General features: G+C 39.6%; 1 protein-coding gene across 1 annotated transcript in view; it reads left to right on the top strand.

Annotated features, from left to right (window-relative positions):
- The window catches only part of PTPRM (protein tyrosine phosphatase receptor type M), a 509,987-nt gene that overhangs the window by 147,070 nt on the left and 344,782 nt on the right, over positions 1-18,135 (top strand). The window contains exon 3 of the mRNA XM_075706282.1: positions 9,459-9,724. Coding sequence (XP_075562397.1) covers positions 9,459-9,724 — 266 coding nt within the window. The remainder of the gene's footprint in view (positions 1-9,458; positions 9,725-18,135) is intronic.

Below are 18,135 nucleotides of genomic sequence, written 5' to 3'. Positions count from 1 at the left end.
GAAAATGGATTGGGGATGTCCGCTGTGACAGCCTCATATGGGGGAGCACTTTACACTTTCAGAAATGCTGAATCCCTTCTTTTAAATTCCTTCTCGTATTACTTACGTGAAGGAGACTTTGGAAAGATCCACATTGTCCTCTAATTTCAATTAATTTAAATTAATTGTTTCAAATATCTGCCTGTGCTCTGCCCTAGAATACTCAACCTGAATTTGTCTTTTCCAGTCCTGGGGATATGCTGCTGGATAGCTTTGTGTTTTAAAAGTCACCCTGGGTCTGGGTCTGCCTGTCCTAGAGTCATGAATCTTCACTTGATACATCTTCCCCAACACTTTCCATCCCATCCTCCCTCGCTTCATTTCCTTTTCTTCACCTATAACCTTCATATTTTTATTTTCAAGTTAGCTCTGCACCAGAGGATATTTTTATTTTCATTAAATAACATATTGTGTACTCCACCATATGGATAACTTGCCTTTTCTTACTTTGCTTTCTATTTTTTCTAAAATACAGTGGTTGGTTCAGAAGTTGGATCTGAAACTTTAGACAGATCTCTCGGAATTTGTCCACATGCAGTTGTTTTCTCTAATAGCATGTGAACTTTGTGTGTATGGACTTTCTATACATTGCTTCCTTTTCTGTAAAAAGGTAATATTAGTTGTATAAGAAACAGCCTTCAATATGTCAATACAGTATTTGAAAATGTAGAAGAGTTATGAACAAAACAGAAGAAAGATTATAGGATGAATAGTGAAATCACTAAATATTGAAATTCTTTAAATATTGAAAAGGATTTGAAAACCAAACAGTATTCATCAGAAAGCAGTTATTTTAGATATTACTGGCTATTGGAAAAGGGACTGCAGAAATACATGATTCAAAAATATGTGATTTCATGTTTGTGTTTGAGCAAAACAATTTCTAACAAAATAATGGAAGATGTGCCTATACATATGAGATGAGGAAGAATTTGAAGAATTTAATTTGGTAAAAGAATTATAAGGCTTAGTAGGCTTATTAGCTAGCTTTTACTAGGCTAAAACGAAGATGGCATTATGGGTAGAAGTGGATTGATGCTTTTAAACAATATACAGGATTTATGATGGAACAATTTAACAGTTTGGGTTTTTTTCCCAGGAGTTTTAGTAGTTGAAAATTTGGAAGATAACTTGAAAGTTGAGATGATTCTTTTTTTTTTTTTTTTAGGATTAGTAATAAATGATTAAAATTATCACATGAAATTTAATATGAGTAGATACTGCTCAAAAGAAGGCTTAAAATTCACCTGAGACAATAATGTTTTGTAAGTTAATGAACAGAACTGATGGGCGGATGTTGAGGCACTGAAGGTAAGACTCTCAACTGGTGTATTTTGGCACACCTCATTATGCCAATTCAGGGGTGGAAGCGGCACTGATGTTCATGTGCAGTTACCTTCTGCATGGTAGCTGGAAGTGGGGCATCTGAGCAGAAGTTCCAGCTTCTTTAGGTAGTGCTAGTTGTGCTTTGAGACGTTTCTCAAATTACAGCAGCTCCATAATTTTCAAATGTTACCTGAAAACATATTTTCCTTTGTCTGTAAAATTAGTGAATAGTAGGAAAAAATACTGAAGACAAAAACTCTTCTGTTTCTGCAGTACTTCCAAGATGGTCCATGCACATGTTTATAAAATATATTAAATAAAACAACATATATATTGACTTTGCCTTGTCCGAAAGTGGGACCCATTATGCTTGAGCCTTGCAATTCATCTGCACATGCACAGCAGTTCCAGTAGCTTGGACAGTCACATACTTAGTCTCGGGTACTCACAGTAGTCACAGTCAGTGGGATTTTACTGGTAAAATGTAGCTGCCCCTTGCGAGTGATGGCAGTAGGGTTGGCTGGCATTTAGGGAATGCTGTTTTGTTAATAAAAAGTAACCCTTTCTATCTGCCTAATCACAGCATTTTTCATCAAAGGTATTTTTGATACCTTTCAGCCTTACAGAGAGAGGTTTCTGCACCTGAAGGATGTTTTGTTAATAAGGTAGCACACAGAATATCTGTTCTTAAAATCAGACTTTCTGCTTTCCTTCATTTAGTACATTTTTCAAATATTGAGAGTCAAAATCAACCAATGCTGATGCCTAAGTAAGTTAAACACCAGTACTTTTTTACTTACATTTATTATTGTATCAATGATATTGCAATAGGATTGCGATTTTAACCTGGATAGGTCATATCTGTTGTCACAGTCTGGAAGGAAAACTAATAATTTGTCCTCCGCCATGTATAAGACTGGTGAAAAATCAACAAAGTAACTTTCTTTGCTCACTAGTCACATTTTCTTCATGCATGAAAAATGATACTGCATTCAATTTCACTGCATTTGACATTCCAAGTATATAAAATGTCTCTTAACAAGGTGATGTGACATGGTGAAAACTTGCAGAAGTGACTGGAAAATCTCTCTTATGCCATTTCCATCATTTTTGTAGGACAGTACAATGCTTTTCCAGTTGTCAGATATTTTTTTTTAAACAAATACTTTTTTTTCTTTTTTTTTTTGCAGTTCTTGTGTCACTCATATCTTTTGGGCATCTTTTTGTGCACAGAATTTCATTTTCCTCTATGCTTGCTTCACAGCAAATTTCTACTGATGCTAATGAGAATTACTGTGATGTTCGATTGCCTGTTTACTCTGGAGCAACTCTAGTCTAAATTTTCTTTTTCAAGTGTTGCCTCATCTTAGAATTAATATTTTAATGAACCAAATATTTGCTGAATTACTGCTGAAACATTTTGCAGTGAGGAATTGTAAACAATAACAGCAACTGTAGCAAATCCAGCAGTTTGTTGATTTAAAACCTCTGGGTAAAATGATGAAATATGGATGATTTAGTAAGTTTGTGGATTAAAGAAGCCTGAATTTAATGGATGCTGAGCACCATCAGCTACCTTAGATTTTATTCTCAGTTTGATTTCAGTGTATACTTTCGAACTACTAAATTGCGTTATATTAAAGTGTCTAAACATAGACCTTAGCACTGAACCCAAGTAAATCCCATTTAAACTTTTTGACTGAGGAAACTTATCATCATCCATGTGTTTAAACATGAAAGTACATCTAGGGAAATTAGTCACTTTAAAAGGAATATGTTTATAGTAATAAGTGCACTTGCAATCTCTTCTTATGAATGAGTACTGAATTGCTTATAATTTTATGTGTGTTTTTGTTGAATCCTTGTTTCCTAGCAGATAACTGTTTCATAGTAGACATACCAGTAAATAGTTGCACTTATTTTTTGTATGCATTTCTCATGTGCCCAAACATGTGATAAACGATCCTGGAGAACTGATCCACTGTAAGAAAGTATGCTGTGGTTTGGTTTTGGTTTTGGTTTTTTTTCCTTTTTCATGGCTGAGGACACCCCTCCTCCCCCTTTTTTTTTGTCAAAATTAAGTGTTTATTTGTGTATTGAGTTTATCCATGTGTCCTGGTTTCGGCTGGGATAGAGTTAATTTTCTTCCTGGTAGCAGGCACAGTGCTGTGTTTTGGATTTAGTAGGAGAAGAATGTTGATAACACGCTGATGTTTTTAGTTGTTGCTAAGTACTGCTTATGCTAGTCAAGGACTTTGCAGCTTCCCGTGCTCTGCCAGGCGCACAAGAAACTGGGAGGGGGCACAGCCAGAATAGTTGATCCAAACTGCCCAAAGGGCTATTCCATACCATATGACGTCATGCTCAGTATAGAAACTGGGGGGGTTTGGCCGGGGAGCAGCGATCGCTGCTCGGGAACTGTCTGGGTATTGGTCGGCAGGTGGTAAGCAATTGCATTGTGCATCACTTGCTTTGTATGTTATTATTGCTATTATCATTATTATACTGTTACTATTAGCATTACTATTTTACTTTATTTCAATTATTAAACTGTTCTTATCTCAGCCCAGGAGTGTTTCTCACTCTTACTCCTCCGATTCTCTCCCCCATCCCATCAGGGTAGGGGGAGTGAGTGAGCGGCTGCGTGGTGCTGAGTTGCTGGCTGGGGCTAAACCACGACACCATGTGCTTTAGATTTATATAACCATCTGGCATAGTATTATTTCAGCAATACGTTTAACAGTTGACAATAGTAAAAGTTGAAAGAGAAAATTTCTGCATGACTTAACACAAGATACGTTGACTAGATTTAAAAAAAAATCATAAGAAAGATTTTAATGCATTCAATTGACTTTTTTCGTTATGCACACTATATGGCTTTAAGTAAAATATATATAATGATTTCTGTCTAATGATTATGCCTTTTCATTTTAATACATCTTAGCTTTTTTTTCTTGTGAGGAGATCTGTAGTTAAAACTAGGTGTAGAAGCTGAGTTATCTTTATCAGAATTCACATGCCTGGAAAAACAGATACTCTCGAACAAAATATTGAATTCCTTCATAAGATGGCAGCCTTTCAAAGACAAGGGCTAATAAAGGGTTAAGGCACCAACTGAGGGCTTCCATGAAATTTATTATCCATGTTTTCTTTTTGCTTAACCTTAGTCAAACCTCCAGAACGTCAATGGCTTACATCTGAACTTACGTCTGAACTTTAGATTTGCCCATGTGCTGGTGGTTGTGTGTACTTGAGACTTCTTGTGTGCACGTTTCATGTTCGTCTGGCCCACTGAAAGAAGAGACCTAAGCATTTATCTTCAGAAAAGCAGTGCTAGCTCTTCTGGGCAGACAGAGCACATTCTTGTACCTCCAGCAAAGCATGCAATTTCAAAGATGAGTAATGTTGCAGATGTATCTATATTCAGTTTTTCTTCATTGGCTAGCTTGAAATGGCTCCGCATTAACGGGCTAATTTTAGATAGCTTACTGTGCAGACACTTCGGTATTTCATTCTCACGCACACAAGTCGTGGCTCATGCCTGGTGCAAGAAGTCTGTTGTCTTCTGAAACCAGGCTCTTAACGGTTGGGTGTTCCTGGATCCATCATCTAGATGCCTACTTGCTTTAGGAAAGTTTTCCTTAAATGCTGTCTAGAGGGTATGTTTAGGCTAGAATAGAAGTTACTATGTTTGGTACAACAAGCTATTACATGTTACTTAACTCTGAGTTTAGAAGGTCACACTAGGTGGCTGCACATCCTTTTGGTTTTCAACTCTGTTAAAAGTTGTATGAGTGAAAGTGCTGCTCTGGGTGCACTGGAACAGAAGAAACTTCAGCTTCCAAAATTGTTAGTTAGTGAGACCTTTAGAAATGGGAAATCAAATTGTCCCAAAAGACCTATGTGATGTAGTTTACCTGTCATGGCACTGGTGGGTGTCTTATTTCCTGAGATTCAGACGATACTTTAGTCAAACAATTAAAAGGATGCATTTACGTCTTACTCCTTGCCTCATGAACTCATGAAGAAGAGTTTACCAGATACTTTCTAGCAGAAAAACTAAAACATCTGAATGACATACTGCTGCTTAATTTAGTTCTCTTTAAAGATTCCCTTTTCTTACAAAAAGGAAAATAGGATTTATTCTGTTTACAGTGACATTCTTCTGTACATTTTCACTTTCAACAAAGGAGTTAGATTTTCAAAACAGGCTGACTATATTGCTTTTCTTAAGCCACTGATAATTTTTCACATGGTTCAGTTGTGCAATACATACTACGTTAATCAGGATGGCATAAGTTAAATAGTTCTTAAAAATATAATTCTGTCAAGGACTGTAGGATTCTTAGCAGCACTGACTATAAAATTGGTTGGGTTATCAGGAAACCAAACTGGTTTGAAATTTTAAGGTGGCTAAGAAAAGATGGACATGGGATTCTCGTGATAAGATTTAAAAAAGCTTACCAGTTGATTTTTAGTGAACTCTTGAATGCTTTAAGTGTTGTTTTGATAACTTAGCAAATTATAACTATTTTAAGGGGTTTACACTTTAAATTTAAATAAATTAATTGAATGGCAGGGCATGTCCTAGGTGATGGAAGAAATACTGGTTTCTTTCCTGCCTGTTTTAAGCAAAGATCCATGTGGCTAAATTAAAAATAATTTATTTGCTTCCTTTTTGTACCCAAATATATTTTTGTGGGCTTTATTTTTAAAACTTTATTGTGTTATAAAGGGTGGGGAAATGTGGTGTAAGTAATATAGCAGGACTAACTCTTATTCTAGCTGTGTGTCTATTATTCGCCCTTCAGCATCCTAGTTAATCACTGAGCAACAGGATCAAAAATTCCAGTACGGGGAAATTTTAGAGTTTGATCAACCCAAGACCACGAACAACTTAGGAACCATCATACTAAAGAAAGTATTGGAAAGACCAAAGACTACTAACTTGGTTAGTCTCTTCTGCATAAGATAAAGACAGGAGTCTTCTCCTTACTACGTCTTTGCAGAAATAAATTTGTTTCTTTCTGCATTGGAGTCTTTGAAGATGTTTGCACTACAAGTCAAAAACACATAGGGCATTCTTTATGAAAATGGTGTACTGTTGCGACAGGCTGAAACAGGGTGAGTGCATGTGAAAAGTAATAATAAAGAGTATTCCTTCCTGTGCTTGTGCCAGCAGGTTAGGAGCAAGGTTACCACCTCCTGGCTGCTTCATCTAGAACTGTGTGGGTGGGTGGGTGTCCTTTTTTCTCCTGATTATGGCCTTCCTACATTTTACATTACTGAAACACAGCAAGAAATAAAATGTTGCAGATGTGCGTACTATAGATTTGAGTATTGTGTAATCAGAAACTTGTAGAAACCAGTCCTTGCATGGAAAAGCACATGAATCTTGCTTTCTTGCCTTCTTTCCTTCTGCTAAATGAAAAATAAAAAGTTTTCTCTAGGAGAGTATGGAAAACACATTCAGTGACTTCCACTCTACGTTACTAATGAATAAGGATTTGTCCCAATATGTTATAGTAACTAACAGTCTTTAAATTTAGTAGAGTAGTGCCTTTTAGGAAGTAAAACATTCAGATTCCTTTGTATCACAATTCATTTCCATTTTTGTCAACTTCACAAACTCAGTTATTTTGTCTAGAATGAAAATTAATGAGAAGTTATGCTTGATAAATAATTTAAAGTAACTGCAAAACTGTATTATTGAATGGTTAAACCTATTTAAGATAAAGGTGCTGTCTGGGCAAGGTCCTCTAAAAACTTACATTCCGTTTCAAGAAACCACTTAGGAGGTTGCATCTCATTGAAATTCCAAGGTATCATCACCCATCAAAGTAAAAAAAAAAAAAAAAAAAAAAAAAAATTGTTTTCTAATACCTGTTTGAGAAATGTGTGTGCTTATATTTTTACAAGAGCACTTAGCTAGAATTTATAGCATGCACCTATAACATATCCATTGCTTGACTTTTATGAAAAACGCAGGGTTTAAGTTATCTCATGTATTTTATTGATATGTTTCCTTTCCAAAGTAGACATTGTGTTGAATTTTATTTCCTTCTATGATATCATAGTATATATATTAATAGAATTCTTTCCTTTGGGTTTGTTCAACCCAGAAATATGAATGTCTTGAAAATCATGTATTTTTCTAACATAATGTCTGTACAGTCATTTGAATTCTTTAGTTGCACATCTGTTCTGTAACATGATTATTTTGAAGGTGCACTTCAGTGAAACACATTAATAGGCACTGAAAAATAGAGTATAAATTGAGTAGCTGTTCATGTGAGGGTTGTTTGTATGTAACGTTATTTGAACTATACCTTTACATTTCTTCTTGTTTGTTGTTTAAGTTGGGACCATAGTGTAAAATTCACCCACCCCCCCCTTTTTTTTTTTTTTCCTCCTGTAAAGCTTACCAATTTGCTGGGTATTTTCATTTGTTCCCTCTTTTCACAGCACACACAATTGTGTGACAATTGTCACACTTAATTAGTCAAGCACGTAGCTGGTGATTAGCTAGAGTAAGGCTAAGGAACTGAGAACATTTTAGACTCCATCTACATCATGTAGTGCATCCCACCATTTGAGCACATATAATTCTGATTTCATTGTGACTCTTGTGATGGGTTGACCGTGGCTGGACACCAGGTGCCCACCAGAGCCTCTCTATCACTCCACCTCCTCAGCTGGACAGGGGACAAAATACGACAAAAGGCTCGTGGGGATAAGGACAGGGAGACCACTCAGCAATTATGATCACAGGCAAAACAGACTTGTCTCGGGGAAATTAATTTAATTTATTACCAATGAAATCAGAGTAGTGTAATGAGAAATATAAACAAATCTTAAAACTGCCTTCCCCTGCACCTCTCTTATTCCCAGGCTCAACTTCACTCCCAATTTTTCTCTACCTCCTCCCCACCAGTGGTGCAGGGGGACGGGGAATGGGGGTTGTGGTCAGTTCATCACATGTTGCCTCTTCCACTCCTTCCTCCTCAGGGGAGGACTCCTCACACTCTTCCCCTGCTCCAGCGTGGGGTCCCTCCCACGGGAGGCAGTCCTCCATGAACTTCTCCAATGTGAGTCCTTCCCATGGGCTGCAGTTCTTCACAAACTGCTCCAGCGTGGGTCCCTCCCATGGGGTGCAGTCCTTCGGGAGCAGACTGCTCCAGCGTGGGTCCCCCATGAGGGTCGCGAGTCCTGCCAGCAAACCTGCTCCAGTGTGGGCTCCTCTCTCTCCACAGCTCCACAGGTCCTGCCAGGAGCCTGCTCCAGCGTGGGCTTCCCATGGGGTCACAGCCTCCTTTGGGCACATCCACCTGCTCCAGCGTGGGGCCCTCCCCGGGCTGCAGGTGGATATCTGCTCCACCGTGGACCTCCATGGGCTGCAGGGGCACAGCTGCCTCACCATGGGCTGCACCAGGGGCTGCAGGGGAATCTCTGCTCCGGTGCCTGGAGCACCTCCTCCCCTCCTTCTTCACTGACCTTGGTGTCTGCAGGGTTGTTCCTCTCACATATGCTCACTCCTCTCTCTGGCTGCGATTGTACAGCTCCCCCCCCCATCTTAAATGTGTTATCCCAGAGGCGCTACCAATGTCGCTGATGGGCTTGGCCTTGGCCAGCGGTGGGTCCATCTTGGAGCCAGCTGCCATTGTCAGACATAGGGGAAGCTTCTGGCAGCTTCTCACAGAAGCCACCCCTGCAGCCTCCCTGCTACCAAAACCTTACCACGCAAACCCAATACAGACTCTGCATATAGAAGTGCTTGGATAGTTGGTACCTACAATTGATTCTCTTCTAACATCTGTAGATTCAACACAGTGCAGATCACTTCAGTGGTTTTTTTGTTTGTGTCTTTCTCCCACTGTAAAATAAGGATTCTAATATTTACTAGCTTTGGAAAAGACTCTTGAGATTCTCAAAAGTAATTTGAGATTACATACCAACTGAATACAAATTACTGTTATGTTAGTAAAAGCAAAGCAAAATGATTTTTTTTAAATGATGCTTTATTTACAGATCACCATATTAGGGAGAGGAAAATAAAATAATGAAGAAATTGAACTAGTGACTTTGTTTTGCAGGTTCTTTCATGTTGGTGAATACATCTGGGAGATTTGCGGGACAGAAAGCTCACCTCCTGCTGCCCCATCTGAAAGAAAATGATACGCATTGTATTGATTTCCACTACTATGTTTCAAGCAAGAGTGGGTCTAGCCCTGGCACTTTGAATATATATGTGAAAGTTAATGATGGTCCTATTGGTAACCCAGTCTGGAACACATCTATGACTGCTACTTGGAACAGAGCAGAACTGGCAATTAGCACTTTCTGGCCCAATTTTTATCAGGTATGTTTTTGCTTTTTATGAAATTTTGTTTCTTATGTTTTTACATATATATGGCTGTGTTTATATATTTACATATATTTATAGAAGCGTATGAAATGTATGCACAAACACACATGCTTTAAATGTGGGTAAAATAAATGTATTGAAACAATTTAGAAATTCTAACATTGATTTCAGTCAATTATCTCTATTTCTGTATAATAAATTCACTGATTCTTTCAGTTCACTAGGGATGTTGGAATTTAATGCCAATAGATTTTATTGCAGTAGAGTCTTCAGGTTTGATTTAGATCAGCAATACTTGCTGCTTTAGAACCAGCAGAATCCTTTGGATCCTCAATTTGAGTCTTCAGTTTGAACATAATATCCATTTGTTCTGTGCAGTAGTAATTATAAATATAACAGTAGATATCATAGGAATGGGCTTCTGATTACATCCTACAGATTTCAGGAGAATTTTACTTGGCAGTTCCTTAGGGTGCTGCTTTTCTGTAGGAAAGTTTACAGATTGTACAGTTATCTGCTGTTGTATAGTAGTTCAACAGTTTTTATCCCTCTTCCCATGAAAATATAGTCTTATGTCTCCACAAGCAAGTAATTTGGTGTAATTAAGAGCAAACCAGTAGATCAAAGATGTTATTGAGGCTCCTCTCGTCTTCACTTGCAGTTTGGAAAGTTTGGTTTGGATTTTATTTGGTCCCCTGTGCTGAACATTGTCACTATACTTATGGTTTGAAGCTTTGTGAAGAAAAGCTGTCCCAGCGATGGGGGTTCTTTGACTGCAGACCTCCCTAGGAAGTACAATGTTGTCATTCCGCAGGGCGACAGCATCTTAATTCCTGCATCAATGCCCTGACTACCAGTGTCATCTGTGGCAGAGCCTTGTTTCTGATCCTGCATGTGCTGTTTAGGGTGACCAGGCATTTGGTGCCCCATCATATTCTTCTTATGAGTTTGGCAATATCCACTGCAAGGTGCTGTAGGGGGTTATAGGGACGATTTTCTGTGGCTGCAGCAGCTGATCTGTGGGGATGTCCCAAGTGAACTGAAGCTGTTCCTTTTACACCCTTTTTCCTCTAAGGAAAAAAACAAGATGAAGAACTTTCTGGAGTCTTTCCCTGTGTGATTGCTTCACTCACAATTTGACAGAAAGTCCTGGTCCAAAAGATGAGTTTGGAGTGCCAGGACCATCTTGTCCTTGGAACATGGGATACCTGACAGTGGGTGCAATACTTGCAGACCCAAAAGAGCACACTCATTCATTTTCTCTTGCCTCTGATAGGTTGTGTAGGGGGTATTGACAGGGTCCACATTTCCATCCAGTGCTCTGCCCAAGGTGACTAGGAATTGCTACAACTGCATTGTCGGGGCTTCCTGGAGAGGATTCAGGGTAAGTTTATCGGCATGTCAGCAAACTTCACTGGGAGGACTCATGATCTGGATCTCCTATAACTGGCTGTGGACTGGATGAGGGAATACTGGTGCCTTTTCCAGAAGGGCAGGCATATTAGCAGAGTTGAGGTTCACCTCAGCATTGTGGGAGAAACTGTGTAGTACCTGCCTCTCTGGAGTGTGAGGTTGTATCTTGATCATTGTCGCGAATACAGATTTGTGGATCCTTCTGACTACGCCAGTTTGTCGCAAATGATTTTTTACACAGCTTTGGTTAGCAGCAATTTAGGATTTATTAATATTTTTGAGATAGATCACAGTATTAGTTTGTATAATTCTTAACAACACTTAATCATCAGCCAATTTGAAACAGCAATTTGATGGAATTTGTTATAATCAAGACAGCGACTTAGTTAAAGATTCGAGAATGGCAAGGTTCACTCTATTACTTACATGGAAGAAGTACACAAAGGAGATTTCAGCTACACAGAGGGATCGTGGGTGCAGGGGATAAGGGTGACCCTCCTTTGGAGTCACGAGATTCAGAATAGACCCCCTTGCTTTCTAAACTCCTTTCAGAGAGGAGTCTAGGTGCAGCTAGGTCCAATCTTGGTCTCAGACTTCGTCAACGGTTTATGTGAGTAGGGATAGTATATATGGATATATATATATATATAGCCAAATTGCACACACACACGCACACACCGAGGTTAACCTGTGATCAGAATTTCCCTTTTCATGAGTTTCATGAATTACTCACTTTTATGTGCCAGCATTCATCAATGGACAGTCAGTGAACCTCAGGAGAGCCTTTGGTCAGTAATTTAAATTCTGGACACAATTTGTGCTGAGTTGTATTGATGTACCATTCAGGCAGCAGATAGCCCAGGTGTGGACAGAGATTGACTGACACCCAAGTCATTATGACCAAGATAACAGCACAACAGGACTTTTCCTGGGACCTCAAAGTGGCCGGGGGGGGGCTGTACCACCACAATCAGGGTGTCCAAGCTTGATTTAGCCATACCTTTACATCTCACAGGGTGCAAGGGCAATGTGTATTTTGTTGCCTGTCAGAATTCACGGAGTGTTTGGACAGTGCTCTTAGTTACATGGTTTAGTTTTAGGTAGTCCTGCAAGGACCAGGCAGCTGGACTCAGTGATCCATATGGGTCCTTTCCAACTTGAGATATTCCATGATTCTATGACCTTAGTGCAAGACTGTGGACCTCATGTTACTGAGTTGATGCCAGTGTTGAGAATGCCCTCCAGTGATGCCAAAAAGCCTTTCTGTCTTGAATGAAATAATGAGGAGCGGTCTGTGGTGTTGGCCTCAGTGGATGGTGGGAGTAGAGCATCCCACAGACAATTTCGTGGCTGACATCGGATATAACTCTGGACGGTTTGTTAAATGGGATCTACTGGAGGGTTTTGTGAGCATGCTGGGTGGTTCAGGAGCGCTATGTGGTACGTGCACATTTTGTGGATACTGGGAGAATGTGTGACTGTGTTGCTCATGCCTAAGTCTGGACCATAATGTCCCCATCTGGCTTTGGAGTGAATTAGTAGAGGAGCTTCCAATTTCTTTTCTTCTGAAAGGAGTCTGTTTTTTATGCAGCAGAACTGCTCTGTGAACCAGCAGTCAGTAAAGATGAGGATTGTGCTTCAAAGCCTCCCTCTAGGGAGCCAAAATGCTAATGCGGACAGGGGAATTTTAAAAGAAGCAGCCTTGACTTCTAGTAAATTTAAGCTAAATTAACATGTTAATAAAAATACAGGCAAGCTCTGACAGTTTTAAATGTTATTGATATTAGTAATAATCTGTGTCAGATTTCTATCAATATGATACATCTAACTGATGTCTGACTAATATGGATATTTGGCCATAGAAATAGAAAGATAACCTTTCTAGTCCACTTTCTCCTCAAGATCTGCCATTTGGACGGTTCACCCTTATTCGTAGGTGAACCCTTATATGCTTGGATGGGGTACTGCAGTTTAGCACATTACCATGCATCAGCTGGTAATATAATAGACACCTGAGTCTGTAATGGATTCCGTGTGCTCTCTTTGCCTCGGGAAATATAGATATTTTTACATAATCTTTCTTTCACCGAGGAGTATAGTAAGTAATTTTCTTTGCATTTGCTGCATACAGTCTGAAATAATACCTGGTTAGGTATTGCAATTTAGCTGATGTGCCAAAATGTCTTATGCTATAGTAATATCTGTGGCAGTCTAAGGAATCAGTGTAAAATAGTGTAGCTTCACTGGTTTCACTGTAGATAAGCTAATTTATTCTTGAGGAAGCTCTGTCTCCATTTTGACAGCTTATGGTCAATCGTCTCCATTTTGGTTGCCTCCATCCTCTCAGAAATGTGATGCAATTTCCTCACTCTCCCAGTGCAATTTCTCATTGTTTCTGAACTCTTTTCATCTGTTTTCATGCTTTTTCTTCACAGAGTCTGTTTTGGGGGGAGGCAGGAAGTTACAAGCTGCTGGGAGAAGGGCAGGAAGAGGAGGGCGGGTGTATGTGGATCTTGTGAGAATGTGTACCCGAGTTAGGTGAGAGCTCAGATGACTGCATGTATGGTGGGAGAAGGCAGAGGACCCATCTGACACGTGTCTAGCATCGGGTCTGTTTCCTAAGCTGCTATTCATTTGATTCCAAAACTCCGACCTCTTTTGGCACAAACCCATGTGTTTCTCACATAACCTCCAAAATGTACAAGACTTTCTCCCAGGGATTTTCTGAGGCTGGCTGACCTTATTGAACAAAATTAAGAAAAGTCTGCTAAGAAGATTTTTAAGGAATGATAGGGCCCTTTTTAACTTTTCATATATGAAGGTCGGTAGTTACCCAATGAGTAATCTTCAGGACAAGACTCAGCATTAGTAGATGAAGGGGCAAAGCAATGTAATCGTGTGATTTTCTTTGTTGTGTTTTAAAACACATATCTGCGTGATTTAAAACACACTGCATATTTGTGAATGCCTTATAATTCCATTCCATTAGTAGGACAACTAGAAGGTGTGTAGCGGCAAATGAAAACAAAATGTACTACAGAACTCTGAAGACAAATTACATGATAACATTTCAGAGTTATAATATATATACAATTCAGGATGCTTAAAAACACAGCAGTGTTGGTCTGTTTTGCTGTTGATTCATGAAAAACATAGGCAAAATAACTCCCACTAATGGTAGCTGACTAGAAACTAGATTGTGTAGTGTGGAGTGAATTTTAATCCAACTTCTAAAGATTTATTTGTTTAAACCACGTATTATTAACACATATATGTGAAGCGTTCAGAAGATTTAATAATTGACAGTGTTTTATTGTTGTAGCACCAGTTATCCAAGCTTGTTAATATCTTTCATGGTGGGTTTCCATTTAGAATTGACTCTTCAGAAGTACAGTCTCTGAATACAGTAATTAATTTCTTTTAGTATACACTTTTCTTTTTACTAGGTAATTATTTGTGTAGGTTTCACCCCATATGAAAGCTGTACTATGTATATAAATCACATAACCTGCGTGTAGCAACAGTAATTGCAGTTTAGTTACTGCTTATTTAAACTTAAATTGTCCAGTATTCTGGTGATTAAGGATACATTTAATTCCGTAATTAATGGTCTTCTATGTGCCATTGCTTAACATCTGCCTTTGACTTTAGGGTATGTCTACATTGCAGTCCAGTTGCTGATTAGGGTGTAGTTGCAGTAACATAGGTTCAAGCTGCCAAACACCTTTTGGGGGTCAAAGATAATCAGCACAGCTTGTTCTTTTCTGCTGTGACTCCTGGTCTCTGACCCATTTGCTTCGAAGCATCTGGACTATTTCTACAGGAGCTAGTCTTACTTCTGTATTATAAAATCCCTTTAGGAGTGCTCCCCTGAGGGAGCATTGACTTCCGCGTTTTATCATTGGTCACAGGAGAAAATGTTTGCTTTACTGAGCTATTGTCTCCTTGGTTCATCTTAAGCAAGAGCATCAAGGAGTTTATCATGCCATTAGAGACAGCCTGCAAACAAAACAAGGCTTCTCATAATTGCTGAGACCTTCACCCTCCTTACTTGAACAGAATTAGGATGTACACAGAAAAAGAGGATTAAATGCTATGTAGATTTCTATGGGTAGTGGTGAGCTTGTTTTTAGATTTTTTGGGAGCAGTCTCAGTAGGTTGAAAGGCTCTAAATTGATGCTTTGAGATAAAAGTAAGCCCTGAAAAGGCTGCTCCTCTAGTGAGGAGAGGGTGGAAAGGTTTTTGGGGGCTTGTTTTTATTTTCTTTAAAGTTGTGGTTTTTTTCCCCTCATTTGGATCTTTCAGCAGGAGGAAAATCTGTTGATTTCAGGGTGGTCATGTTGTTTTGTCTGTTTGGGGTGGGGGTAATCCCCCCCCCGCTCCCCCCAGGTTAGTTAATGATTCTCAGACCAATGAATAGTATTTTAAATATATTCTGTGGTTTTGAAGCATTGCAGTTTTGGAACTTTACAATATGCAAAATGCCACTACTGGGTTGAGTCTGGTGAGTGGCTTGTGTTTCCAGCTCCTAACCCTGCAAGCAAGCAATTTGGCACAGCACCGTTGCAAGTTACACACTGTCCCCCTATCAGTTTTTATATTTTGAATGATTTGCTTTGTACTTCGCTGGGAGTCAGGCATGGCAGCAGTGAGCTGAAACAAATCTTGATGAACTAAACCAGCAAACACTGCAGTTTTAAAATCCAGAAATGGAACTGAAAGGATTAAAAATAGCTTCCAGTGGAGTAATGCTACTCTCTATGCCACTGCACCTTCTTTAAACATAAATTCCTATGAAGCTGGAATGAGAAAAGGGGATAAGAGCCTGGCGGTAATTCCTGATCTTTTTTAGTAAGGACACAAAGGAGTTACATGGTATCACTTCACACTGAGATGAGATTTACCCTTTACCATTCTGACACTTTCCCCTGTAAATTAGTAGTTTAGGGAATAAGACGTGGTAGATCCAACCTACCTTTTCAAATCTGGACTTGAACTTTCATTTGTTTCATAACCTGCTTTGTACATGCTTTGCTTGGAGTTTGGCTCATGCAATGTACTTCAGTCATCAGCTAGGACAGAGGATTAAGCTTCTTGTGCAGTAAAGGTCAGGCTCACATTCTCGTGTGTTGTGTGTGTTGCATTCAACTGCATGCATACAGTTCCTGAACTGCGCTTTGAACTCAAAAGAAACTTTGAAATGCATATTGCATTTTGAATCACAACCCTGTGTCAGGCATCTTAAATAGCTCCTCTTCATTGAGTCGGGTGATTTGGGAATAGTTATTTTAAGAAAGATGCACGAGGGCAGACCACATACCTAAATTTAAAAACCCCAGCAGTCTAAAAATGGCCAAGAGTAAGCAGGCATGTGCTTTTTGTCATATACACAAGGCTCTGTTATTTTCTCCTGTCCCTTGTTCCAAAACCAAGAAGGCTTCTGGGCGTCAGTAGAGAAAGGTAAGACAACAACAACTGGTTTAAAAACAAAAAAGAGAAGAATAAGATTTAATAAGCCTTCATGTCAGGAGCCCAGTTTTCAGTGTTGCTCACCCGTAAGAGGTTTCTTTGGAGTCAGGTTGGGGGCAACCACCAAAATGTTGGTTAATGTGCTTGGGTGTATGGGTGAGTGCCGAATGGTAGTTGTGTAGGAGTGAGAGGTGGGGAGGGAAACGGCTTAAAACGAATTGCCGGCCAGGGAGGCCTAATCGTGTTTTAGGCAGCCCAAGTCAATAAGCTGAGACGGGTTTCTGCGGGGCCTGGGAAGGACCAGGTCAGGAACCTCCCTTCATGTGGCTTTGACGAGGCAGCAGTCGCTGTGATAGTGCCCTGGTGATAAAGCGGGTTGTCGTAGGACAAGTCAGAAGGGGGAGAAGAGCTCAACCCACAGGGGTACAAGACATTGCCGATTTTCTGGAGGGAGACTGTTCCCAACGCCTTGTAAAATATAGTCAAAGAAAGGCACTCTGTACGGTAAAGCCCGGCAGGCGGAGAGCGAGCGCAGTGCATGCTGCGTGCACGGGGCGTGCAGGGGAGCAGGACTGCAGCCTGACGTTAAGTAGCCTTCTTAATACTCCTTTCTCTCTCTTGTTTTTTTAAAGTGCTATTTTAAAGTCATGTGAAGTAGAGTGTGTTTATATTAGGTGCAATCCACCTTTTGACTAAAAGCGTAATTTTGCAACAACAAAGACAGGAATTTACGGAGTGAGGTTGTATGGCAACAAAACCTGTTTATTTCTATTGTTCTTTGGAACAGACAAGTTATCTCGAGTTGCACATTTTCAGCGGTAAGCATTTATGTTGGTGAGCAGACCCCCTTTCTTTGTTCATATGTAGAAAGGGGAAGTGGCAGGAATGAAAAGCTAATTTTGTTCTTCACTGAAGCAGGGAGGATCAGGGACAGTGCAGTGCTAAGCCGCTTCTCTCGTTCCTGTTTGGCAGGCCTGCAAGGGGGAGAATGGTGTAAAACAGCTCTCAGGCCAACGTTCGGCAAAGTTTTTCCTGAGAAAATGAATTCAGTGTTTTAGCCGGTTGTTTCCGGACTGATAAGGTGGTGGAATAATAGGCAAAAAATCCAAGGGCTGCCCAGTCTGACGTTGCTGGAGTGTTGTCTCTGTTTTGACTGGGGTCTTTTATGTTGCCTGCAGGTATTGCGTCAGCCATGAGGAAAGGCAAAGTTTGGAGGTGGGAATAAAAATGTTAACTTTTACAAGACAAGCAACTTTTCAAATGTCAAAAGATCGAAAAAACTCGATGTGAAATAAGTTTCTAGGTTTCATTGCTAGTGAAATTACTAGCAAAACTGATCCAGGTTTGTGAATAGTCTTGACATCCCTAATATAAGCTTTTCAATGAATAAATGAGCTACCAGGAGTGTTTCTAGGTCTGTTCCTGAGCACCCTCTTATAGTGTGCAGCACACTTACCAGGACTTTCAGAAACGTGTCATGCATAGGATCAGATTTTTTTTTAGTGTAAAAAGGGAAAATGCTT

This window comes from Pelecanus crispus, chromosome 2 (genome assembly GCF_030463565.1).
Source record: "Pelecanus crispus isolate bPelCri1 chromosome 2, bPelCri1.pri, whole genome shotgun sequence".
Lineage (NCBI taxonomy): Eukaryota > Metazoa > Chordata > Aves > Pelecaniformes > Pelecanidae > Pelecanus > Pelecanus crispus.
This window is presented reverse-complemented; position numbering and strand designations above follow the sequence as displayed.